General features: G+C 40.9%; 1 protein-coding gene across 1 annotated transcript in view; it reads left to right on the forward strand.

Annotated features, from left to right (window-relative positions):
* Positions 1-26,009, forward strand: part of KIAA1549L (KIAA1549 like) — an 88,329-nt gene that overhangs the window by 34,008 nt on the left and 28,312 nt on the right. The window contains exons 2-11 of the mRNA XM_088525700.1: positions 3,833-4,180; positions 6,875-7,483; positions 8,582-8,694; positions 10,865-11,084; positions 11,810-11,943; positions 12,552-12,714; positions 15,982-16,041; positions 17,640-17,791; positions 19,201-19,372; positions 21,358-21,521. Of these exons, the coding sequence (XP_088381826.1) occupies positions 3,833-4,180; positions 6,875-7,483; positions 8,582-8,694; positions 10,865-11,084; positions 11,810-11,943; positions 12,552-12,714; positions 15,982-16,041; positions 17,640-17,791; positions 19,201-19,372; positions 21,358-21,521 (2,135 nt within the window). The remainder of the gene's footprint in view (positions 1-3,832; positions 4,181-6,874; positions 7,484-8,581; positions 8,695-10,864; positions 11,085-11,809; positions 11,944-12,551; positions 12,715-15,981; positions 16,042-17,639; positions 17,792-19,200; positions 19,373-21,357; positions 21,522-26,009) is intronic.

Raw genomic sequence — 26,009 nt, forward strand, 5'->3', positions numbered from 1 at the left:
AAAGTGTTGCTGAAGAGATAATGAAAATCACTTTTTTTTTTTGTAATTCACATTTTTTAACTTAAACATTTTTCTATTGTGAAGTCCTAACTTTGTACTTTTTATATTTATTTATTTGGTATAAGAGAAAATTTTGTGGAGTATGGTACCTCTCCAGGAAGATTTTTTTTTTCCCCATTGAAAATATGTTTAAACAGACCACTCTAGTAGCTGGTAGTTTAAGAACAAAATATTTTTTTCTGGTTTTGTAAAAAGAAATAATAATAGCTGTGTGCCATGTGGTGTTTTTTAGGGCCTTGGAGAAAAGGCCTATTTTTTTTTGAGAGAGAGAGAGAGGGAGATTTTTACTTTTTCATGTCCGATTCTGGTGGCTGGTGACTGCTCCAGGTGAATGGGCACTAAGAGGCAGCCAGTTGCTGTATTTTAAAGCTGTGAGTCAGAGTTGGGGTTTTGGAAGTGCTACAGTCCAAACAAATGTAGGCATCAGCCATAATTAAGTTTTACCAGTTCCACCAGTAAGATTTTGCTGTCTACATAGGTGCTTTAGACACTCTTTACCAAGTATTTGCATTTAATTGGTGGCATGTTTTATACCCTCTGATGTCTGAAATCTCCATTTCTTGTGCCATATTTTCCAACTGTAGAGCTCTTAAGTAATAAAGATCTATTCTAGTAAACCCTGATGTAGGGTTACTATGTATAGGCCTGATATTCCTGGACATTGCAAGAGTAGAAGAAAATCATGCAGCCCTTCGGAAAAGGGGTTACCTTCTCCCACTGCTGAAGCAGAGATTCATTTTTTTTGTTTATTGGCCTGTGCCATCCAATACTGATCGCACCTGACCTTTCAGCAGCCATCTGTCCTAACTCAAGAACTCCTTCCTCCCTGCGAGAAGAGAAGAAACAAGCATTTCTGGATGCAGCGGTTGCTTTGTCCTGAGGTGGTGATGCAGCCCTAGCAAAGTGCTCTCTGTGCTTGGGTGGACTGCAAGAGGTGGCAAATGGCCTTGCTCAGTTGTCCTTTTCCTTTAAATAGGCTCTTCGGTTACATATGTGTGGATGTTTATAATTGCTATGTAGCAAGCTGTGTAATTATTTCTTAAAGCTGCTTTTAGAATTATTTTTCCTAAAGACTGACTGACTGACGAGCCTGGAATTAAATCCACATTGCCTGTGTAACGACAGGGTTTGGATTTTCCCTGCAGTTCATATAGGCCGTATTTCTCATGGCAAGCTTCCTATTGGTTTGACTTGGTTTTCTCCTTTTGTCAAGTATTTTTAGTTGTGGTAGAGGTGAAGGTTGATATAAAGGTGTTCCAGTGACACAGCCTTGGTTTGCACAGTATTTAATTAGCATCTATAGTTGTTATCATCCTATCAGTTTAAATAAGACTAAGTATTTCAGCTGAAATCTGATGTATGGGAAAGGTAATTTTGCTTTTTGATTGGGTTATTTGGCTGGTGTTGGTACTTATGGTGGAAGATTGAAAAAGATACTGGTAGGGAAAAGAGAGGTAGTACCTTTCTGTAGAGCTAGAAACAAAAGAGAACTTGCTGCAGTAGAATGACAGCAACTCACAGTCTAGTTGCAGAATATTGAATAGTTTTTTTAGCTTTTTAGCTTTTTTTTTTTTTTAAATCTCAAATTAATCAAGAGCTTTAGTTCAATAATGGACATAAAAGGAAAAATTGCAGGTTTGATATCAAGTGGAAGAAACAAGAGCTGAAGGATTAAATGGTGGTTAGAGGACACTTTTGTTTTGTATTTTAGCTTCTTTGCATTTTGTGAGCTTTTCTTTAGTCCTTGTCAAAATGTGGTAACATAATTCCTCACTTTTTCAGGTTTGCATTGACTCTCTGTTGGTTATTATTCTCATTAAACCGAAGTGTGAAGAAATATGTAAAGATTGTTACAGATTGTGTATGGATTGATGTTGACAGATCTTGCTATTTTAGAAAGCAAAAAGCATTGACTTGATTAATTCCCCTTCAGGACTTGCATTTGCGCCCATGCTAGATGAATCTCATGCAAAGGCTTTGCATTCAGTTTTCAGCATAGCCTATCACTTCAAAGGTGAAATGGCCATTTCTTAGAGATGTAGCAGATTGGGTATTGGTGACTTTGCTGGTTGCGTTGGCATTACAGAAGTTCAATGCCTGATTTTGCGAGCTGCACAGCCCAGTGTTCACTGTCTGGCATTCCAGTTAACTCCCAAGGCTCTCCTTAGATCCGAGTCCTCGGCTGCCTCTCGTCCTTCCTGCTGCTTCTCCTGGGTTTCTCCATCTCACCTGCTAGGCCTTGAGATCATCTAGAGGTGGTCCCACTGTAAAGTCACCTGGTGCAGCTAGATAGGATGATCCCTGTTTGGTCTGCAGTCTGCATACGTTTTTGCTGTAGGTAGTCCTGTGTCTGCCTTCCTTTGTCTTCTTTTATCCAAAAGGAGAGGGTCCAAACAAGCTCCTATTAGGTGCAAGGTCCTGGGGTTATTTTTAGCTATTTGAAACTTAATTCTGTTCTGGGTTTCAGCCTGGAACTGCTTCCGAAGATACTTGTTTCTAGATTCATTTGTTCTTGCATCTTGGTGAAAGAAAAATAAACAGCCGTCCATGGTCAAATAGAGATATTAAATAAAGGGATAAAAGAGAAGATCTGTAACTTTTGGTGTGAAGGTGCACACTGAATGTATTAAGTAACTCAACTGCAGCAGGTTCGTGTTGAATGAACACAGGAGCCAGGAGGACTTGGTCAAATACCTCTGCTTTGCCTTGTGCATATGGATGATGGGCGTTGTAGCACAACGCTGGTGTAGCAAAGAAACTTAGTTTTGAATAGGTGCTGTATGACCCATTTTCCTCTCTTGGGCTCTAGAATGTTCTGCTGCTGGCTCCTGGTTGTGCAAGATGATCATCTTGAGGGCTGTTGGCTGCATTGATCCCTGGGTTTGTGTTGATACCCCGGTCTGCTCTGCTGTGCAAGGGAGGACAGCTTGGCACGGGAGCAAGTGCCAGCACTCGGTTTTGATCTAGGGGAGGAGAAGAGGAGGAAAAGAAATGTAAATGGTACTTTGGATTTAATTATAATCTTTAAATTAGTAAGAATGTAAGGTTTCCCAAGCTGTGATTTTTAGAAGAACTGTAATCATTTTAAGAAAACAAAGCCTGGCAACAAATGGTGTTGAATGTAGAATAAACTGGTATTTGAAGTGTGTGCATCTGGGCATAGCAAATAAGGAGCTTAATTTCCTAATTTGTTTTGGATTTTACCCCCTCTCTCCCCGCCATCCCATATTCCTCCCCGTTGCATTTTCTCCCTTTTGTGCCTACAACTGCATACATTGTTAGAACTGGCACGATGAGCACCTCCAGATGCATCCTGCAGGAACCCAGCCAATACTGACTCTATTCCCGTATCAGACTGCTTGCCAAGGCAGTGCGGTCTGGTTGTCAAAAAACGTTCCCTTTCTACAGCGCTTCTAAACCCAGCTTCTTCCTTAATATTTTGACACAAGATCACTTATGATGACCTCAAGAATTGTCCCAGGCTTAAGGTATCTTTTAGTATGTTAAGCCATTCTAGTTAAAAATAGTATTTGTACTGTCTGTAAAGCTCATCTTATGTTTTTCTGTCAGATGAGACAACTCAAGAGGTTCTAATCTATCACATTGTAATTTTCACTGTTCTTTAACTTTCTCTGAATGTTTATCTCTTTTGAATGAAAAAAAGTCACTACTTTCACTAAAGATAATGTATTTGATGCTGTGTTTTACTGCAACAATATCTCTCCTTTTCCTTCTGGGGAAGAGAATACTGACTTTATTTTTTGATTTACAGGTACCAAGCAACAGCATATCAGCATTGCTGCTTCTACAGAATCTTTTCCAAACTGGAGATCTATACTGTCACCAACACGGCCTTTTGCAGAAACTAAGACTGCCTCAGTAGCTGACATTTCTATGGGACAGACTTTAGAGAACGCAAACTTGCTTCAGATGATAAGAACAACACTGACAGGCACGCGTGCCAGAACTATGGATCAGACTAATCTTTCACCCACTCTTTATCAAGGCAGTGGAAACAGTGCATCGCAGGAACCTGCCGAAGTTTCGGCTGATTCACCTCTGAGGTCATCATCTCAAGATGCAGATGAACCGGCTGCTGTGTCAGGTTTGCCTCAGCTTGGTATGTTTGCCACATTGTCCACTACACATTCAAGCACAGCTATGACATTTCAGCTAATACCATTAGAAACACCTTCCATTTCAAAAGAAGGCACTTCAGGATCAGACATTCTTGCAGCTGTTCCATCACCATCATTCTCTTCATTGAGTCATCCAGTCACCTCATACCATTAACTTTCCTAAATCTACTCTGCTGCCCATCAAAGTGCCTGTGTTCACAGATCCTGAAAGTTCCTTCAGCACAGATTCAACCACTTCTCAGGTTAGTGAAAGCAGAAATAATCCTCTGAGTCTGGTCACTGTAGTAAATTCAAGTATGATGAATCGTGTGTTACCTAGAAAGGGCCCCAGTTTTTTAATGGCTATCATGTCTTTTAATCTCTCTGGATCAACAACAATGCGTTTTACAGAAATTATGGAAAAAGAGTCTCCTTCAGAAAGGACCTCTGTAGCTGTATCCTCAGGAATTCCTGTGCCATTACAACTGTATCTGTCTTCCACGCCAGTAACTTTCAGAAGTGCATCATCATTTCCTGATGAAAGTATGTAAAATGTGTCTTTTACTGGAGGAAAACTCAACAACTGGCCGTTTAAGGCACTGCCAACTGACAGAACAAGGGATACAACGCCTCCTTCATCACCAGTTTTTCAAAATAAAGCAAATACTCTTATATCATTTTTTCATCCTGGGAGTACTGTGTATAAAATACCCAAGATGGGTTATCCTCAGCCTTCCACAGTGCTGGTGAATTGCACTACAAGTGCTACCAGAGCAGCATTCATGTCATCAGCTTCTGAGAGCCCAGTTAAGGGCCAGCTCAACGGAGAACACGCTTGCCCTCGTGTTGCCAATACCAGTTTTTCCAGACACAGGTAACTCAGTACTGCGAGTGCTAGCACTTAGAGGTGAAGCAGATTTTCTTCTTAGAAATAAAACAGCCTCCTGTGCAACAAGCGCTGCGTCTGCCTGGCAAGCAAGGCAGACCCAGATCTTACAAGGGCAACGCACACGAGCGGCGCAGCGGCAGCCCGTGGGGATGCTTCACCCGTCAGCATTTCCTTGCAGCACTTGGGATTCACCAGGAATCGGGCTTTCTCTGGAGACCTGACGGATGGGGCTTCTGAAGCAAAGGGCATGCTATTGCCAGCTGCTTTGGCGTGTGTTCTCCCAGCTTCTGCTGGCTCTCCAGTGGTAAGGGCAGCTCAACAGTCTTTCATGAAAGAGATCACAGCAAAAATATCCACTAAGATTAATGCTAATAGTGTTCTGCCTTACGAATCTCTTTCCAAAGTTTCTCCAGATGTCCAAGCCAGTAAAATCACAAAAGGCTCAAGGATAAGAGGCAGTGTTTTGGAAGCAGAAATGACTAGGCTTGATCTGGCTGCAATGTTGTTAATAACTTCCACTGAAAGTCTTTCAAAACCTGCACCTGGTGTTGCAAATACCTCTGATAGCTCTGTGACAGCACGTCTTACACCTACTAATTCAGGAAGTCCAGGCAGACGCAACCAGAAATGAAGGAAGCAGTGTAAGAGTGCGTGCTGCTGTAACTCCACAGCCAGAGTGTTCACCTCTGTCAGCTTTAAATCAGCCTGATTTTACCTCCGGTCATACTTCACACTCAGGTGATACAAAGCACTTCACCTCTGTTGTGCCTGCAGAATGGCACATGTTGCTGCCATCTGTTTCCGTGACAGAGATGACTGATAGCCAGCACTCAGGGTTCTTTCGTATTTCAAGTGCTGCCTCTGAAAGCAGTTTAAAACCCAGAAACTCTCCTGAAGTTTCAGCTTCAGTGTCTAAACGGAGCAGTAAGGCACTGCTCTCTGCAACTAGTGTGAATGTCCCTTTAGTCAAAATGTTAACAAGGGAAGTTCCTCCAAGTATTTCTCTGTTAGAAACTGAGTACCATGCATCGTATTCAAAAAAATGTAAATCTACAAAATATAAATAAGCGACCATTTTTCTCTGGTACTTCAACAAACTATACCTCTGCAACGTCCAGTGAAGGTATTTCAAATTTAGCTTTCGTCTAATAGTTTCCCAGAATTTGGTATACGTGCATATGCATTGCAAACATCTGTTCAGTATTCATCCCTTGCTCCTACTACGATGATACCCACTGCCCTACAGAAAAGCATGGAAATGCAACTGAAAACTTCACTCATTTCTTCACTCTTGGGAATACGAATGTCACTACAGCATATAAAACACCACTCCATCTACATGTTAATGATACAGGTGTTTTGCCTAGTGCTTTGGAATCACAAACAAATGCCGGAAGAGTCTCTAACCCAGTTAGCTTGGATGAGAACTTACTGTGAACAAAGTCTTCCATTCCAGTTACTAGATTCTCTTCTAGCTCAACTCACATACATGGTTTTATTACCGAAGATGAAAGCAGCTCTGGAAGTTTGCCAGAATTTGCAGATAGCCACTTAGAGTTATCTGGCTCTTTGATTCCAGTTGATAAAAATCCAGCTACCTAAAGTAAGGAGTACCGGTACACAACTGTTACAAGACATAGTCTAGTTCCCATTAATATGTCTAACAAAGCTACGCAGGGCATCCCATTGCAAACACCTGTCACCAATACTCTGCAGTCAGTCATCATAACTTCTGTCCATACATCACCACCACATCTAATTTCTCCTTCCTTGTCAACAACCAACTTTACCCATTCTGTCATTACAGTGTTTTCTGGAGTGTCTTCTGGTGCAAATCCTACAGTAGGAACTTCAGAAGCTAAACAATTAACAAGAAAATCATCTCCAGCTTCACTAGTGCCAACTTCTTCCTTTTCTGTAGGCACTGAGAACATACCTTTGCCATCTGTGATGGCTTTAAGCACTCCAATACTGACGCTAACAAAAAATAACACTGCCACAAAATTGACCTCAATTCTAAGCTCGGTAGGCATGCCTACAGATTTTCCTTTTGCAACAAGAAACACAACTTCATCACCCATGGAGATGACAGCTAAGCTTATACCCCCTGAAAGTAGCACAATCACAGCTTCCACATTTACATCCACAGTACATGCACCAAGGCAGATAAGAACAGCAGTAATTGACACCCAAAAATTCCCGAGCTCAGAAATCACCAAAACGTCAACCCCCTATCCGCTGACAATTACAGCAGCTTTGACATCTATTACAGCACCCGCGAAAGCAACTAGGCTTCCCCCTACTCCCGTGGAAAACACTTCCGCTCTTCCTGAAACAGCAGCAGCACCTCCGGCGAGCGTGACGGCGGCTCCGTCTCTGGAATGCCACCTCTCCAGGAACCAGATGCTCAAGACAGGTAGGACTCCTCCGTGAGGGTGCTGACCGGGCCTGGCATCTGTTGGCAGGGCAGCTGGTGAGGAGCTGGGACCGCGCTGAAGCGGCAAGTAACGTAGACCGTTAGTCCAGGGGCAGATTTGGGGCTTTTCAGCTGAGCAGTGCTGCTTGCTGTGGCTTGTAACCCTGCCCTTTCACAGGCAGATTTCCTTAACTGTAGGAACTCTCAATTTGAGGAATCTTGAGAGGTTTCCTTATCCCTGATGTCTAAGGAGTCCTTATGGTAGCAGAGTGCACAACCAGAGACAGGTGAATGTTGGAGCTCTTGGCAAAGGATAGAGCTTAAATTAAAGGGGTTTTGAACCTGCCCAGACATGGATGAGATTGGGGATAATGAAATAAGCAGCTTTGGGGCCTCATGTGCTTTTAGTGGCTGGAAGTATTGTTAGCAGGAGTATAATGAACACAACTCTTTCGAAAGATAAAAGGTGAGTTTAAAAGCTAAGCATCAAGCTAAGCTTAATTAAGTTTAGCTTCCAGTCACATAACATGTGACTGGAAATACTTCAGTGTAGATGCAAATCTCACTCTAAATTGTAAGAGAAAGGGAAAAAGCTCTCCATGACACTATAGTTTTTCCTTAGAACAGCAATATTAACAAAGTATATAGATACTTCCAAATCGAAGATAATTTTAGTGAGGGACTAACATTTCCTTGTTCACTTAATTCTGTTTGTGAACGTACAAAGCATATTTTTATGCAGGCCTGCCCATGTAGCATCAGCTCAATCATGGGGGAATGCTGTACTAGTCTATCTGCAATCAAATGACATTGTACCTCACTCAGGCAGCATGGCACAGACTTACTCCTATTATAAGAGCAACTGCAATTGTTAGACTTCGCTCTGGAAACAACCAGCTATTGTCACCAGAAAGACAGTGAACCCTGGGGTGCTGCTGAGCCCCTGTGGTTCTTGCTCTCATTGCAGCTGCTGCAAATCGTAGCTGCTCCCTGATCTCCTCTGAATTAGCACAGTCAAAATAAAACAATAGAAACAAAACAAAGAGTATGGTAATGCCTTAAGCTAGCATGCAACTTCTTGCAACTGTTGTTACACAGTGCTGCTTCTGAACACGAGGAGGTTACTGATGAGCAGTTCCTTCAGGGAAAGTGTGAGGAAAGGACTGAACCAAATGTTGAGACAAGCCTTCAACCAAAACGTCAGCGCTCAGGTAAGCATGCTTGGTTTGCCTGTGAGATCACGCTGAAACGGCTCTTGCACCAAGAGTAATTGCTAAACTTTTATATTAAGCATCGGTGTCCTTTGTGTGGGTGGCAGCAGCATCATGGCGAGCTGCAGGCTTAGATTTACTTATTTCCACATGGGCTGCCCTTCCTCCTTTAGGCAGGTGGCCCCTGGTTTCAGTGTCCCTCCTGTCTGTGTTTGCACCTTATTCCATCTCACTGTCCCGAAACATAAACAAATGAAAATACATGTTGTTTATGGACCCTATGAAACCGAGCAATTTAGCTTTGTCAAAGCTGAGTACCGGGTCTCTCTGGAAAGAGGTAGAGACCGTAGCTGACTAGCTACTGTCACATATTCCGGTGATGGTGATGGGTCTCTGGGCATCCCTCTTGGCTGCTCCGTTTGTGCATAGTGCAGCAGCACTTCCAAGCTAGGACTGTTGCAGTTGCATGTGGGCCAGAGGCCTGAAACACAGGGAGTTGTTTGTTCTTCATTTTGGAATTCAGAAATAGAACTCAGCTGAAACAGAGAGCACAACCAGGAGAGCATGGGAGTTGCTGAAGGAGAGGGAGGTGAGGTGCGAGGCGGAGTCTGAATGTTAGTAGATGACACAGTGGCCCCCAGTGGCAAAGAGCAGCAGGTCATTCACACCTCGCAGCTGGACAGGTCTGCGCTCAAGTGCTACATACCCATGTGTCAGGGAGTGTGCAGCACTGCAGCGTTTATTTGGCCACTGCAGAGTTTGCCACTCTTTAACGCTGTAGGTTGCCCTCGGTCTGTCGTAATTTTGTGTCTCACTGAATTCAGAATGCCGTCTTGCAGGGAAGAGTACAGGGCTTTTCTTTGGAGGGCAAGCACAGGTGGCACCCACTCTGCCACTCTGAGGTGGCTCTAAGGTGTTTCGCATTTTATTTGAAAAAGTAGAAGGTAAAAAGTCCTACTTTCTTCTTGCTGTTTTGTGGGAAATACCTGCTGACAGCAGTTATGCTGACTGCTCCTGCAGTGCAGGAGTGAGTGTAGTTAAACAGCTTCTGCTCTTAGCCTAGATCACTTGCAAGAGCAGGCCTGGTAAATGGGATGTCACTGCTGTCAATCCATTCCTTGGTTTGAAGACACAGTACCTGATAAATTCAATTCCACAGGGATGAAAATCCCGAGGGAGAAAATGTGTTGTTGAAAATAATTGAAAGATATGTTCATCACTTCCCACCTAAACTGCATGAAACTATGTGTTGCTGAATGTAAGACTGGACCAAAATAGATGTCTAGCACAATATTTTGTGTAAAAGGAGCTTCTGGTGATGTTGGGCAGAATAGATACAGAACACACGACTGTCACAGGAGGAGTACTCGTGAAGTAAGGGGAAATGGGGAAAGTAGCTTTGCTCAACATGGAGGGCACGAGACTCCCATTTGCCCCTGTGCCTATAGCTGCAGTTTCAGATGATGTAAACCAGTTCAGGAGGTGCAGGTTGCTGAGGGTCTCAAAAACCTCAGTAGAAACTGTCAAGTTTATTCCCCTCAGGATGTAAACCTGAAGGAGCATCCCAGCTCAGACGTAGTTGGAGGACAAGTTACAAGGCTTGCATTTCCTAGAAACTGCAGATTTTTGAGGCAAACAATGAACTTTCTGTTTTGGCTTGCGATGTGTTCATACTTGTGATCTGTCATCTAGGCAATGGCTTATCTTGTAGAGAGAGTGTAGGATAAGTAGGGTGGAACACTCTGAGGTTGGAGAAGGAAATACTGGAAATTTTTACCCTTATGAAAATATCATAATATCAAAGCTGTACAGACACTTGTTCAAAATCAGTGGACTTCAGTTATGAAATGGGTGATAGATGTTCTCTGAATTCCCTGTAGTTTTAGGTTCAAAAGTAAATAGCCCTTTATGTGAATGAGGCCCCAGTGGGAATTAGAGTTGCACGAGCAGTGATAACAATGCTGCAGTGCCCTAAATAGGAACACACGTTGCCTGGGTTAGAACTAGTGGTCCCTAGTTGGTCTGTTAATACCATGCCCGATAATGCTATTCGCCATAAGGTTTACAGGAGGTTACACAAAAAAAGTCCTACAGGGGATGCACATTCACAATGAGAACTCTGAATAATAATTACATTGCAAACCAAATATTTTTCCCTTGTGTGTTTTAGCTTGAAATCCTGGAACAATCAAATAATGTAACAGTTGGTTACTATGTTACACGGGAGAAGCTGGTTTTCATGCCAGCTGCAGTAATTGAAAGGCTTGTTGCTTATGGTATTAGCAATGCCACAGCAGACATAAAGCAGCACGTCCCAAGTCTTCAGTCTGTTGCTGTCCTGGCCTTGCCATGGAATCCCCTACCTGCATACCACTTCCAGCTGAAAACAGGTAAGCAGCAGCCTGCCATTGGTGAGAACGGTTGCGTATTTTGTTAACATTTCAGGCCATAAATGTGAGGAGACTCCTCCTGTTGATCATATTTTCTCATCCTCTTGCACCCTGGGTAACAGCAGGAAGCAGCAAGACAAGGTCTGCTACAGTTTAATGTCGCAGCCTGATCCCAGTGTAAGTGGCATCGGCTGTGCCTAAGTCTCTGTTTTGTGCGCGGGGAAAGTTAAAATTCCAAATGATCACCTCAGCCCTGTAAAACAGCATATCCAAAGAGATTTGTTATATGTGCTCTCATATATTTATATAGACATAAATACTGCAATTACCCAGTTAAGCGTATTTTTTCTAGTGCAGACTTAGAATCAATATTATGATTATGTCTTGTAAGAACCAGTGACTTGCAAGATTTAAGAGTATGACTACTGTTTTAAAATAGCTTTCACTTACTGCCTATCTTTGAGTAAGTATGTGTACAGTGGACTGGTCTTATATATCACTATAGAAACAATCTCTGTTAGTCTGTGCCAGGTCTAATAATGCAATCCAATATTTGTATTTTATTTTAATTAGGGGTAATTTACACTGGTACTTAAATGTCATCTACCATGGCAGTATTTTCACCTGATCAATTTGTAAATTGATCGTTTTCCTCTCAGATATTATTAAGAGTTATATGGCTAAGAATATTTTGTGTAAACACAAGTACATTTTTCTTCTTCTAGAGCTGCAGTTTGTAGGACAAACAGACAATATTCAGTCATGCAAATTTGTTCAGACCATGGAGCAGCGATTACAGAGAGCATTTCAGGATGCTGAAAGAAAGGTCTTAAATACCAGCAACAACTTAACGGTTCAGGTATAATGCTGATTGCCTTGCCAGTGCTTGTTTTCAAATGCTCTGGATTATTCTTTGCTGTGCATATGCTTGTGTTTCAACATAGTATCTTTGATAGCCACTTTGGAAATGGATTTATACTGTCATCTGAAAGAGGAAAGTTTTATGTATTGCACGTAATTGGTCATTAAATATGGTGCCATTAGATTTGGCCATTGGAAGAGTCTGATGTGGGGAGGAGAGCCGGTAGCAAAATGACGTTAGGAAAGAAAAAGGAGAGGCCTTCACTTCTTATGGAGAAAGAGAAAACCTAGATAATCACACTGGAAAGGAGGCAGAGAGAGACATACAGGCCTAACTCCTCTGCACCAAAAACAGTACAATATTTTTTCAGATAATTCTCCTCTCTCTTATAGTTCTTGTTCAGGAGACAGAGAAAAAATGTCTTCAGTCAAACTGCCCTTTTATGATGTTATCCAAAAGCTCTTCACGTACTAAGCAAGGAATTGAAGTATCACAGACTGTTTTCACGAGAATGTTGTGTGAACTCTATATAGTCAAGTAGTCTAGTTAAGTTTTTTTAACTGACCTGAAAAGACGCCTCATGCATTATTTTGCTTCTGCTTCAGATTTTGAATGCTTCCAATGTCTCCCAAGCTGTCACTCTGTTTTATGTAGTCAGCAATCAAAGTACGACTCTAAATGGTACCATTTCCAGCAACCTTCTTAACCAGCTGTCGGCTGAACTGGTGGGATTCTATTTAACCTACCCGCCCCTCACCATTGCAGAATGTAAGTATCCCTGCTCAACACAGAGCTCTGTAAGAGTAGCCATCCCCATGCATTTGATTTGCAAGCACAATCAGCCTTCTTGTGAAACTCACAGACAGTACTTTTTGGTTGACTTGACTCTTTTTTTTAATTACTTTTTTGTTCAGAGTCTGCTTCAGGATCTAAAACCTGGCTGGTAATTCAGAAACAGCATGTATATGCTCTCAATAATAAACAACTGTGTCAGGTTCCAAAAAAAACCCTAAAATTGTAGTTTAATTTAAAACAAAAACATGGAATCACTTCAATTGTTCATTTCAGAAAAACTTACTGCATCACATCATAAGGTTCAGAGCAGCCTTTAGCTATGGGAAAGAATTACTTCTACTTGTTTCAGTAGGAGGACTTGGTGGCATGCTTTGGATGCCAGCATATCTGGATAGTGGTGAGCTCTGCTTACCTACCTCCTGTGGAAAAGTTGGTGATGAAGAGTTTGCTGAACTTCACTGTGGTCTGCACACGAGTGCCAGTAATTCGCCTGCATTTCAATTGCTGTGGAGGTTCAGACTGGCTCCTGTGAGCTAGAGGAAGTCGTGCACCTGGACAGCCTGTATGGCACAAGTGCTCTTTGACTCTTTTTGTATGCTAGTTTCTCTAAAATGAATAAAGAGGCAGGGCATTTGATTATGGAGTTTTCTGTTTAAGCTGTTAAATTCAGCATGTGAAATTAAGCTCCGGATAGGAAGAGATCTGTGTTCACTGAAAGGAGACAAAAAGCCATAATGGAGACATTAGTGCCTGATAATGGACTTGAGTCCATCCAATGGGCAGGTTTCAGCTGATTTCCATGTGTGTAAATCCTCATGAGATACTCCTTAAATTTTAAATACCGTGCTCAAATACATCTCGTTAAGCTTCTAGTAGGCTCCAAGCTCCCTGATAAGGCTCAAACAGTGACAAAGGAGTTTAAGTTTTTAATGTCACAAGTAGTAAAATATTAAGCCTATGAGCATAAAGCTAAGCATGCCTTTTTGATCAGAATACTAAATGAAATGGATTTGTAGCTCTAAGTAAAATCATTAAAGTGCTTCTTGTTTTCTGGTCCTAAGAGACTGTTGAAAAGTGAGTGCTAGGGAAAATATGTTGCCTTTTTTGCTATTCTGTCTTACAAAGAGATCAGCAGCAGAATAATGATCTTGTGCAACATTTGATCAGTCAGTTTTATTATGAATACTCTGTCTGTTAGGTAAGTGACCCCTTTCCAGTGTAAGTCAGGCATCACAGTGAACTCTGGTGATGGTGCAAATCCTTGTAAAACCAGAAGCATATATTATTCCTGAGACCTTACCTGTCTGGAGCGTTTGCAGCCAAATGCCTGTGGGTGAAACATCAAGTGATGAATTATTACCCTGCATTAGTGCACTCCCGAGCCAGATTTAGTGAACTGTCTCTGGGACAGCTTGCACGAGCCTGTGAGAAGACTGCTATGTGGACAGCCCTTGTCTTCACGGCCTTTCTAGGAGCCAAGCAAAATGCTGTGGGGTCTGAGGATGATGGCTCTGCTCTGTTCAGTCTTTTGGCCTGTTGCACCGAAGCGGGTTGTGGTGCCCTTCCCAAAGGTAGCACACGAGTGTACTTGTTAGTCAGGAGTGGTGCAAGTCATTTGTCACACAGGCGGTCTCCTGTGGTCTTGCAGTTCTCTGCTGATCTCAGCACATGATTAATTGACCTGATAGAGTCTTTAGCTGGTGCTCCTTTAACAAGTAATGGCCTATATTTCATGTTGAAGCCCTTGGTTGTATTCCCAGCACAGCAGGAGTACGGCAAGCTTAATGTGCACGTAGTATTTATGATAGTTTGTGTAGTGAAAGTGTTTACTTAGAAAAGTGCTTGATGCTTATTCATGTGGCAGTGCAGTGGCTTTAGTTTATCAAATGGGTAATGATGTTATTTGCAAAATATGTGATTTCCCAACAGACTCCTGCAACTCCTCTATAGGAGTCTTTATAGTCTGTCTTAGAAATGCAAAGCTAAAGGCATACAATGAAACTCCTCCTCAAAAGCATTTATTCTGCATAATCTAGTGTTCTTACATTGATTACTATTTCGGAGTTTTAAAAGCATAAGGTAACTAAATATCAGTGCATCAACATGAAATACATGGATATTTTCTTAATGAAATTCCAAATATTAATGCTTTCCATCTTGCATAATTCTTTTGAACAAAAAGTGCTGATCTGTATAATAAACTAACACCATATTGAATTTTACAGCCTAATGCACTTTTGAGTTGAAGAAGTTAACAAAAAAAAAAAAAAAGGCAAACATAAGTTTCTCACAGATGTCAGCACATATGGTAATGGTACCTTAAATGGTGCAGTCATATATACATACTACACTTTAAGGCAGATTAAGACTGTTAATCTTGCTTATAATTCATATAATAAATCTATTTTGAAAAGCATACATGCACTACATATATGTATATATACATGTATTTTTAATACATGTGTGTGTATGTATGTGTACATGTGTGTTAGTGCATATACTTGAATTCTTTAGACTGTTTACTTAAAATCTCCTTCAAGCAGACTTCTTCAAACTGTGCAGCAGTTCCTCTTATAAGGTGTCCTATTGAAATAATTAGTTCTGTTGGGATTCCATGATAAACCTTATTATATGTGCATTTCTGTGTTAGTTCTTTCAGAAGCCAGCAGAAGATGTTTCTATTCTCGCTGTTGTTGATCACTTAGAGGTGGATGGGAAGTTCTTGTGCTTAGAAACCTAACATGGCACTTCCTGGTAGATCAGGGACTAACTAGAGTTTGGTAATGCCCTCTGAGTGGTGGAGTCTTAGCAACAAATTGTGGCCTGCCTTAAGTAAGAATTAGGTTGTAGAATGTCATCTTTTCCATAAAGCTTTACCCAAAGAGAGAAAGCTGCATATATAAGACACGTATACAGGTATATTACACATGAACTTTAGTTATGGGCAATGCTTGGCTTTGCCCCAATGTACTAACTGGTATCTTTTGCAACAGCAGATCTACTTGGTACAGCATTCCTACTGTTTACAGCTTTCTCAGGCAAAAGAAACATTGTGGTCCTGAAATCGTATTATGCCTCTGTATTTTCTCCTGAGCAATAATGTATTATCCCCTGTATGGTGCTCATAGAAAGTCACAGTTCAATTTTATTTATCAGTGTTTGCTTCACTAAATATTTTGGGGTCATATAATGTGTAGAATGTTGAAATATTATGAAATAACTTCAACTTTTATTTTAAAGCTCTGGAGTATCCAAATCTTGATGTCTCTGAGTCAACTAGAGACTACTGGGTGATCACAGGTACCTTTTAATCTGTATCCCTCTTCCGTGCACTTGAGAGAATAATTTTTAGTGCTCAATTCAATAAACTTGCTTGCACAGTAATTTTACAAGCAAATAAGTGGCTGCCCACTGAACATTTTTATTGCATTCAACTGGACAAATTATTTGAAGTTACACTTGGACATAACTGTCATTCGCTGGCCTAACAGAGAAGTCTCCTCAGACCAGCACTTACCTCGGAATTCACGCCACTCTGGGTTTAAGCACTTAGGAGAGCAACATTATGCTTGCAGAGTTTTGAAGCAAAAATGAGTTCCTTCTAGCTTCTTTCTGGGACTTAAATTTAAAACTGAAATCCAGAGAGGACTGCAGATATAGCTTAGGAAGACAGGTGATCTGCTGAACCCAGAAAGTTTAGTACAATTCACTGACTGTGTCTGGGTTCAGGAATTTCTGCATCTTTCTGCACCTGAAGTATTAAGCACATAATATCATGGAAAAGAAGACAGAGAGAATGCTATTAGATTTCAGAATACTTGCTTTGGCAAAATCATCTTGCCAGCATTGTGTTTGCATTCACAATCTTTTTGGCTTGAGAAGTTGTAAGTGGGCAAAAACAAGACTCTTTTCTTTGTGTCAGTAGAGATCAAAATCTCTCTAATCAATTTGTCTACAGCTGGAATAGTTAAATGCCCAGGAGCCTACGTCAAGCTCTTTTCATTAAAAAATGATTTTTTTTAGTGTATTTCCAGTATCCAGTGTGATTTGATATCTGTTATATCTATTTATATTTTTGAGATTAAAAATAAATTTATGTGGAGATTATCATCCTCTGAAGGAAATGGTAAGGTTCCTTCCCATTTGCATCCCACCACCCTGATATTCCATTTATTGCCTGTGTACACTCACTGTAATGGAATATTGTTGATATTATGATGGACACTTTTTTTAAAAAAAAAATCAATGTGCTCACAAAAGAATTTTAAAGCAATATTGAAAAAATCACACATTTGTATGAATTAAATTAGCATGCCATCTCACTTATTCTTACTTTATTTAAATTCAGTGTCTTTGATTTTTCCATTCCTTCACTCTTGGGAAATGTCTATTCACAAATAGTTTTTATCAGTGTTTAATGCTTTCAAACACAGAGTACCTTGTTTTAAACTGATCTCTACAAAATTCTAACTTCAGATTTCCAAACTGTTGGATGAAAACTTCTACTTAACAGAGGCATCAAACTGTTCTTTTGAGAAGCATTAAAGCAGGCAGCTCTCAAACAGGTTTCCACTTAAGCAGTTATATTTTACATTGAGCATTATAGATTGGGTGCTTCCCAAAGCCTTTTTGGTAAACCAAGAATATTGGAGTATTTTATTCTTTGGGTGTTGAAACCTCCTTCAGAGATCATCTGAGAAGAGCAGTGCAGTGACTGATACACAAGCACATTATACCCCCATAGGAAATTACTGAGGGGTGAAATGGTATCCAGTTATTTTTCCAGCTGATTTTCTAAGCTAGTTAGTGTGTCGCTGTCAGAAGTAGCCCTGAAAACCGTGTGTTGTTTAATCTGTCTGTGTGAGATGTGCTGATGCGTTGTGTTTCCATTCCCACAGTTATACAAGGGGTGGATATTTCGCTGCTGGGACTGAACAACCAGAGCTTTGCAAGATTAATGGAGCAGCGCCTGGCCCCGCTGTTCATGATGTCCCATCAACAAGGAAGGCGCTTTAGACGCGCCACTACTGTGGGCAGCTACACTGTGCAGGTGGTCAATAGGACAGAAATTGCATCCCGTCACATTCTGAAAAAGGCTTTGTTTTGCATATGCAGTGCCTGAATATGTGTGAAAATGTTTAACTGGGCTGAGATTTCTTCTCCCTTTTCATGAATGCCAAAGCAGTGAGTGCAATATGCATGGCATTACTAATGAGTTCTATTCTAAAATCAGACATATTTATATGTGCCTCATCTTTTGACATTAGTTAATCAGTGTTAATAAATATTTTCTCTTGGTTTGCTATGAAGATTGATACAATCAAAGTACTTTAGTGTAAACAGTTTTATACTCAGCATAACTGAGAGTTCTGTTTTTTGTTAAAGATAGAAGAAAAAAATTCTTAACTCTTCCACTGTAGAGGTGATTCTATAAAAGCTAGAACTCTATTTTTTTTTCCTTTTTGTTGAAATGCCATATGAAGCAGTCTTTATACAATGTTAATCTTCCGATCACGTGGTCACACATCACATTCTGAAATAGAGTTCTGAGCCCTGAGTGGTTTATTTAAGTGCCTTTCTCTTTCTTCTATTCAGCATCATCTCAAAGACTTTTGAAAGGATTTTTTTTTATGCTAATTTAGTCAGCTGTTTCTAGCAGTGTAGGTTCAAACTGGGTCTGTTTTCGAAAACTGCATGTCAGGTGACAGCTGTTTTCCTTCATTTTTTCAAGAGTTGTTTATTGTGAGATATAAAAACAAATTATTCTTCTTCTAATATGCCCCTAATAGTGTGCATTCTCAACCTGAAAGAATTTTATTTGCTGAAAATATTAATCTTTGTAAGATTTTCCATGAAAACAGGACATATTTTAGTCCGTAGCATCATGGAGAAAAATGACAACCCCCCATTTCCCTCTCATCCTTAGAAGTTTGACACTTCCTCTATCCTCAAAAAAGGTAGAGTTGTACTTCAGAAATTCTGCTGATGCTCTGCAGAACAAAAACAAAAGATCATAGTTCTTTTTATTAATAAAAATCTAACATCAGAAGTAATGGGTATAGATATAAAATGTGAGGGGGATTTCTCGATTGGAATACACCAATAAAGTGTAAATTCCCACATAAGGACAGATTTCAAAAAATCCTCCCTTTACAGAGGACTGAAATGTCCACACTTGATCCTTTGTGTACTGCATACTTTTCCTAGGACGGGGCTTTGCACTGCGATTATGTTTAAAGATTTTTATGAAAGCAGTCAATGCTGGAGAGCCTTAATAGACTAGGCTGTAAAGGGGAGAAGCCCCAGTCCTATGAAAATATCTGCATGGAGCTTATGCTTATAGGGGATCTTACAGGGGCTCTGTGTGTGTCCTGCAGTTTTGATCAATGGCAGTGGCATAATACAAAGACTGTTTACTTCTCTTTCTCTCATTTATTTATTTTTTTTTTTTTCTAAAAGATGGTAAAAATCCAGCGTATTCCAGGACCCAAAGAGCCAGCTGAACTGACATACTATACTCTGTACAACGGGAAGCCTTTGCTGGGTACCGCAGCTGCCAAAATATTGAGTACTGTTGACTCACAGCGAATGGCCTTGACACTAGGTTATGTCATTCAAGTTCAAGCCGATCGTAAGAATCCTTTTAAAATATTTCTGTTTTAGTCTTTTTTTTCCACTCTGAAAAAGAAGAAATATAGTTGCGGGAGTCTCTGTTGCTCACACAAGAAGAAATTATGACATCAGTTAACTGAGATTCTCAGACTGTAATATTTGAAATGCAGGATGCACAGTTACCTTTATACTTTCTTATGGAAAAATACCAACTTGCTTAATTTGGGGCGCAGTATTTGTATTCTTTCTTTGTATTCTCCCAGGAATGTATTTTATGTACACTCTGTTTTGCTTGCTATAATTTCTGTTACAGCGGAATGAAAAGTTCAGCACCAAGCACAGATATCTACCCTCAGGAGCTTATAGCTGGGTTAGACAGACAAATAAAAAATATTTATCTTTCTCTTTCATAGGTGAGGGACTGAGCAAAATGAAAGATGGCTTCAAAATCTGTTCAAGTCCTGTTGCTCTAAATGAGGCATGGGTTTGAGTTATTCAGGGTCACACTGGAAATTGGTGCCTAAGTTAAAATTTTAAACTAGGATTCCTAAGCTTCAGGCATTAGCCATAAGGTCCTCTCCATTCTCCGGAAATAAAAATAAATTTTCAGCAATTGGTTGCTGTTAACACAACAGCAGTCTGTAATTAGAATTAACATTGACTGATAAAATTAGTTCCTCTCTCCTTCTCCCAAGAAAATACAGCCCTTTAATTCCCAAACTATTTATTCAAAGTCAATAATTTAAAATTATACAAGTTCATTAAAAAGTGAAGCTTGAGCAGTTACTTAAACCTAGACATTGGCTTGGCTTTTTGGAGTTTTACAAAGCATACAGTTACTGTAACACTGTGTGCCGAATTTGTACCTAGTGGTACCTTTCCTAAATAAACCAACAAATTGCACTGGCTTTGCAAAAAGTTGCGGATATACAAAGAAAGCTTTAAAGAAACTCAAGCTTTAAACAGATTTCCCACTAGCTTTCCTACCTGCAGCTGAACAAGATAATATTTATTTGAAGTCTGACTCTAAAAGATGCTAAGTGCCTTTGACAGTTAATAAGCTCAATGACATTTGGAAGCAGTAGTCCCCTAGGTAATGATGGAAATGCAATCGCCTCTCCATGCCAGTGACCAGTAGCATATGAAAATAAAGAAAGAAAGTGTGGTGAACTCAACAAACTTATTTCATTTAAACAAAATTCAGACTCAAAATTTTATTATCTGTTGCTTTTTTTTGGAAGAAATGAAGTGAGAGAGCTATATTTTTGTTATGGAAAGTTCTTAGGTGTGTACAAGATGCACATTAAGAGACTTAATTCTGATAAAATAGAATTCAAAATGTTTTTGCACCATCTCATTTCTGAAAAGTACCTTTTTTTCCTCATGTAATTATTAATATATCTGCAAATTGCTCTTTCCAGTTTTGTAGTTTTCCCTGAAATGATAGAATTTTGACCTTAGATGCAAGAGAATATTCCTAGAGGACGAGAGGAGCGTTTTCCTGTCCTCTCACTGATGCCAATAGCAGCTGCTGGTGTGTTTGGCTTCATTGTCTTTTAAAGAGTTGGGCTGATTGACCCTAGCTAAGCTAGTAATTCTGTGACACCAGCTATGGGCTCTGTACTTTTAACTCATGTGCTACCTTACTGTGAGCTTTTTTTACTTTTGAAAAGTAAGGACATGTTACTTGCACCTTTTTTTTTGTTTTGTTTTCTCTGTAAAGAGCCATTTAAGTGGTATCTAATGTCTAGGTTTGGAAGATTATAGCTGCTTTTGCAGCTGACTATAACTAATTGAGAAAAGAGAGCTCAAGGATATGTGAATTGAGCAATGCAAGCTGGTCTTTTTACTTAAGAAATCCAAAGATACTGCTAAGTTAACAGCAATATTTTTATACTAATTGTTAGATGGTGGCAATTGAAGACTGTGTTGGAAGCAATTGGAATGCCTCCTGCTTACTACTTAGAGAGAGAAATGCTAATGTTGTTCTGCAATTTTCTGTAGCTGTTGTGAAAAACCCACCCAACAACCTGTGGATCATTGCTGCAGTGCTTGCTCCCATTGCTGTGGTTACAGTTATCATCATTATCATTACGGCAGTTCTGTGCCGAAAAAACAAGAATGACTTCAAACCTGATACCATGATGAACCTGCCTCAGAGAGCTAAGGTGAGTGACTAGTCTGCTGATCAAGGCACTCCTTTTTTCTGAAGCTCTAACTCCACAGATTCCTTGCTAAATATACTTGAAGAGAGAACATCTGGATTTCAGATTGTCATTGCTCACAGGTTGTATCTTATACTTCTGTACTCTGTACTTCTCTGTGCTGCCTCAGTACTGAGTCTTCTTTTTTACTCAGGCTCTTCAAATTCCTTCAGAACTTGTTACTTACTGCGCAGAACAGTTGTTAAGCAGTGGTGTAAGGTGCTTAGCCACTAAAGCTGAGTGTGCTTCTCCTGAGCTCCATGCGACAAGTGGAGTTCTAGTCTTAATACCCATCTGGGTGGTAATTCAGGAAAGCCATGCATTTTTCATTTTTTCTTCCACCACTATTTCTCCTTTCGATGTTTTGAATTTTCTGACTCACTAGGGAATAGTGAGCGGATCTTCCCGCTCTGTTCAGCGCTGCTTAGGCCGGCCACCTCTGGAGAGCTGTGTCCAGTGCTGGGCTCCCCAGCAGCAGAGGCAGGGAGCTACAGAGGGAGGGCAGCCTGGGGCTGCTGGGCAAATGGAAGGGAGAAGGGTTTGCCTGCGAAAGAGATGTGTAAATCTACTGATCCGTCCTCCTTCTGGTTGTCTTTACTCTTTTCTGTTGTCATGGGATTCGAATGGTAAAATTTTTCTTTGGCTTCTTATTGCTATAGACAGCAGGATTTTTGTGATTTCAGCTCTGCTTGAACCAAAAAATGAGGCTGGGGGGGAGAGTTGAGAGAAGTCAAAATTCATATGACAGCTCTTTCCCCCTCATCTTAAGTTAGTAGCAGATGGGTGGGTGTAGCTAGTGGCAGTTGAAAGCATACATTTGTATCAACTGATCAAAAATAATACAGAAAAGATGGTTCCATGTCAGCTCTAGTATGTGGATCCATTTCCCCTGTGTAATTAAAACAGTATTAAAACTCGATTGGAAAAAGCAAAACAGGCAATATCACAAACAAAAATTAATACCACTGCAGTGATACCATACACTGTCTCTCTGAAGCCTCTAAAATGTGAATCATCCTGTAGTAGGAACCGTCACAAATACCATGCACCACTTAATTCTTCATGTATGCCATCTTAGTCCTGGCTAAAGGACAAAGTGGGACTAATCTTTTACATTGCTTTGAGCTGTCAAGCATTACTAACTGCTTTTTACCTGAAAAAAACAATGCAATTTAAGGCTACTGGCTGAAGACATCGCAGCCAGTAGGGTTCTTTCTACAGCAGGGCAGAGTTCTGTTCATTCAGAAAAAAAAAAAAAAAAAAAAAAACAGAGAAAGTCAAATTTTGACTTTTCCTTAGAAATCAGATTTAATGAGTCTATAATAATAATCTGTCTATAATGTATGTGGTCAGACTGAAACCTGTTCAGTCAGACTATATTTGTGTGAGCAAATAGTGTAGTCAAGTAGAAGCTGGATGTGTCAAATAGAAGCAACTGGGGTGAGTTCCTACCCTCCATACCCCAGTATATCCAGTACCCGCCGTACTCATTTCGAGATATTTTACTGCAGACTGGCTCCGCTCTGCTTTCAGGGGCCATTGCCCTGTAGCACTGTAATGCTGCAGGGGCACTTCAGAAGCGCATTTTCCATTTTAACTTCATCTGGAAGGAAAGCCATGAGCTCTGAGGTCACTCTACTGGGTGACCCAAAGCACAGGCAGTGGAGTTAATCTGGAGATTCGTTTCAAAAATGCACTCCTGATCCAGACTGAAATGCTAAAATAGATGCACCTTCAGATCTTTTTGATATATTTTTAGAATTCATAAAATCTAATTTAATTTTTTATGTAGAATGTAATGCATTTCCAAATGAAAGCAAATTTGATTATGGTTTAGTTTCACAGGGATGGTTCCAGCAAAAGGTTCAACCAACTCTATTTTAAGGTATATACTTATTTGTGGACTGTGGAAAATAAATTCTGCAGCAGGATGGGAATGGACTGGTTTAGTCATTCCTGATTTTAGGTTCTTGCCTTAAAATAATGATAAGAAATGTATTTTGGGAAGGTAATGAAATAAAGTCATCTTGAACTGTTTTGTTTTTAGTTCCAAAATGAGTGGCATTAGGAAGAGCAATAGCACTTGAGCTGTGGTTGCAACATTTCATGCAATTTGTCAGTACAAATAGCTGATGAGGACATACCTCCAACACATTTAAAATGAACATATTGTATTTCATGGCTTAGAAAAGTGCCTGAGACCGATTAATGCTGAATCTCTCTGTAAATGGAGTTGCAGCAGAGTGATTTTTAGTTTAGTAACAGAACTTGTTGTTGAGTTATCGGAGTAGTTCCGTGCCTCCCTTTGAATGCCTCCCGGGGGGTATACACAGGGAAGGAGACGCCGGGGAGACCTTCCCCGCCGGTGGCCGTGAGGTGGCCGTGAGCCGCTTGTGTTGCCCATGGAGAGCGGAGCGGAGCTGCCTGCGCGCGCAGCCCCGGCGCTGCCGCCCTCCTCTGCAGCCGGCAGCGGCGCCGCCGCCTCCAAGGGCACGGGCAGCCTTGCTGGTTTTTTTCAGCTGGCGCTCTGTTTCTGAAAGCAGTGACGTGCTGGTGGGAGTTTGCTTTAATATTCTCTCAACAGTGTTTTTGCTGTGAGATACTGCTTTCCTTGGTGGCAGTGGGTAGATGGTTCCTAATTCACAGCGTGCTTTTTTAAAGGTTTTACGCTCTGGTCACCTTCCCTTTCTTCTAGAACAAGAGCAAATAAGCTTGCAGGTAAACAGCAGTGTGAGCTGCAGTCTGAGTCCCTTAAGCAAAAGCAAATACTGCGTGCGGTGAGAAAAATACACTATCAATTTGATGAAAGACATGAGAGGAAAAAAAGAGCAGAGAAACTGTGTGTATATGGATAAATATAGAGAAAGGGACTGATCAGCTTTTTTTTCTTTCTTTTTTTTTGAGATATTGGTGTCTTTTCCATAGTGCCAGGAAGCACTGCCTGTATTCATTCTGCCCTTTTCCTGGCAGTGTGCAGTAGGGGTCAGTCAGAATTTGGGAAGCAGCGTTAAACCCGCAGCGCTGGCTGCTCGGGCGCTGCGGCCTCGCGGCCCCTGCCGCCGCGGTGCCTGCTCACGCCTTGGCCTTGCCAGCTGCCCTTAGGGGGTAAAGCCACCAGATGGTCCTGAGCAGAGCTCCGAGATCAAAGTTTATTTAACACAGTGTGCCTGCTGGCGAGATGGCTTTTGCAGCTCTTCCTTTAATGCAGTCGATTCCTAGACGTGGTGGTAAGTAAAAACTCAGATTAAAAAAATGCGTCGTTTTGCTTTTTGGCATGTGAGAGCTGCAACTCAGCAAAGTTTGTCGTGTTCTCATGCTTGTGGAATTTTGCTTCTGTTTTCTTTTATTCTTTTAAATAAGATGGGAAGTATATGTTGCAACTTGGTTTTCCATTTTTGAAAGGACTGAGGAATACCTGCCTTAAATCTGCTTTTCTCTTCTGTCTCCTTGAGTAATGGCTCAATGGCTCACCTTGAGGTGGCTTGACTAGTGTTTGATGTAGTTAATGATGTTTAAGAACGTGATTCCATTAGAAATCTTAGCGTCGAGGGTAGCAGGCAGGAGAGCTCTTCCTCGCTGCTGTGGGGAGATGGCAGCGGGGTTTGCCAGGGCTGCGGGTGCCGCACGGGCATTTCTGTGATGGGGAAAACTCCCATCCTTGCAGTCCTTGTAGTGCCTGGCGACGTCTGCTCCTCCAGAGCAGCTCTGTCCAGTCTGCAGCTCCTCAGTGCATTGGAGCGGCTTAGCCGGGGAGAGCTGAGGAGCTTCAGCACAGGAGAAGCCATCAGGCTGGTCTGAGCAGGAGCCTGGGAATGTGATGTAGGGAATCTGTAGAGTGCACTTTAAAAGAAAATAAAAGATCCACATTTTTCAGACTGAGATTGCCTATGAAATGTAACTATATTAATAGCTATAGATCAGATTTATTTAGTAAAGGACAGAACAGGAGGAAGTGTGTTTTTTTTTTTTTTAGAACCCTCCTTTTTTGTTCTTTTTTTTTTTTCTCCTGTGGATAGAGCAAAATTTTGATCTGGCTATTTATTTTATAGAGCTAAAATACTGAATAACATGACAGGAATCTGAAAGACAGTATTCGGTTTTTAGGGGTCTAATTTGGATGTGTTTCCTGAAATGTGTTTCTGGCACCCTTGCTCACCTTCTACTGTGTTTTTTTAGCATTCTTTCAACAGCCTGCACTTCAGGAAGGACACCCTTCTCTGCTTTGGTAAATTAATGGGTTTTAGTGAAGCAAAAACTCCTGCAGTTTTATGTTACATGTTTTTTCTAAAGGTGGCCAGGATTTATTTAATTATTTGGACCGAAAATGCAGTTTGTAAAGGCAAGCTTTGCTTAAATGATGGAATTATTCCGTAAGGAGGCTCCATCGCTGCGGGGCTGCGGTGCCTGGAAAGCACCGGGTGGGAGAGCTGGGCTGTGGGGCAGGCGATGCCC

The sequence above is a fragment of the Tinamus guttatus genome, unplaced genomic scaffold (genome assembly GCF_059628265.1).
Source record: "Tinamus guttatus ecotype Peru unplaced genomic scaffold, ASM5962826v1 Tinamus_guttatus_pri_ptg000240l, whole genome shotgun sequence".
NCBI classification, from domain to species: Eukaryota; Metazoa; Chordata; class Aves; order Tinamiformes; family Tinamidae; genus Tinamus; species Tinamus guttatus.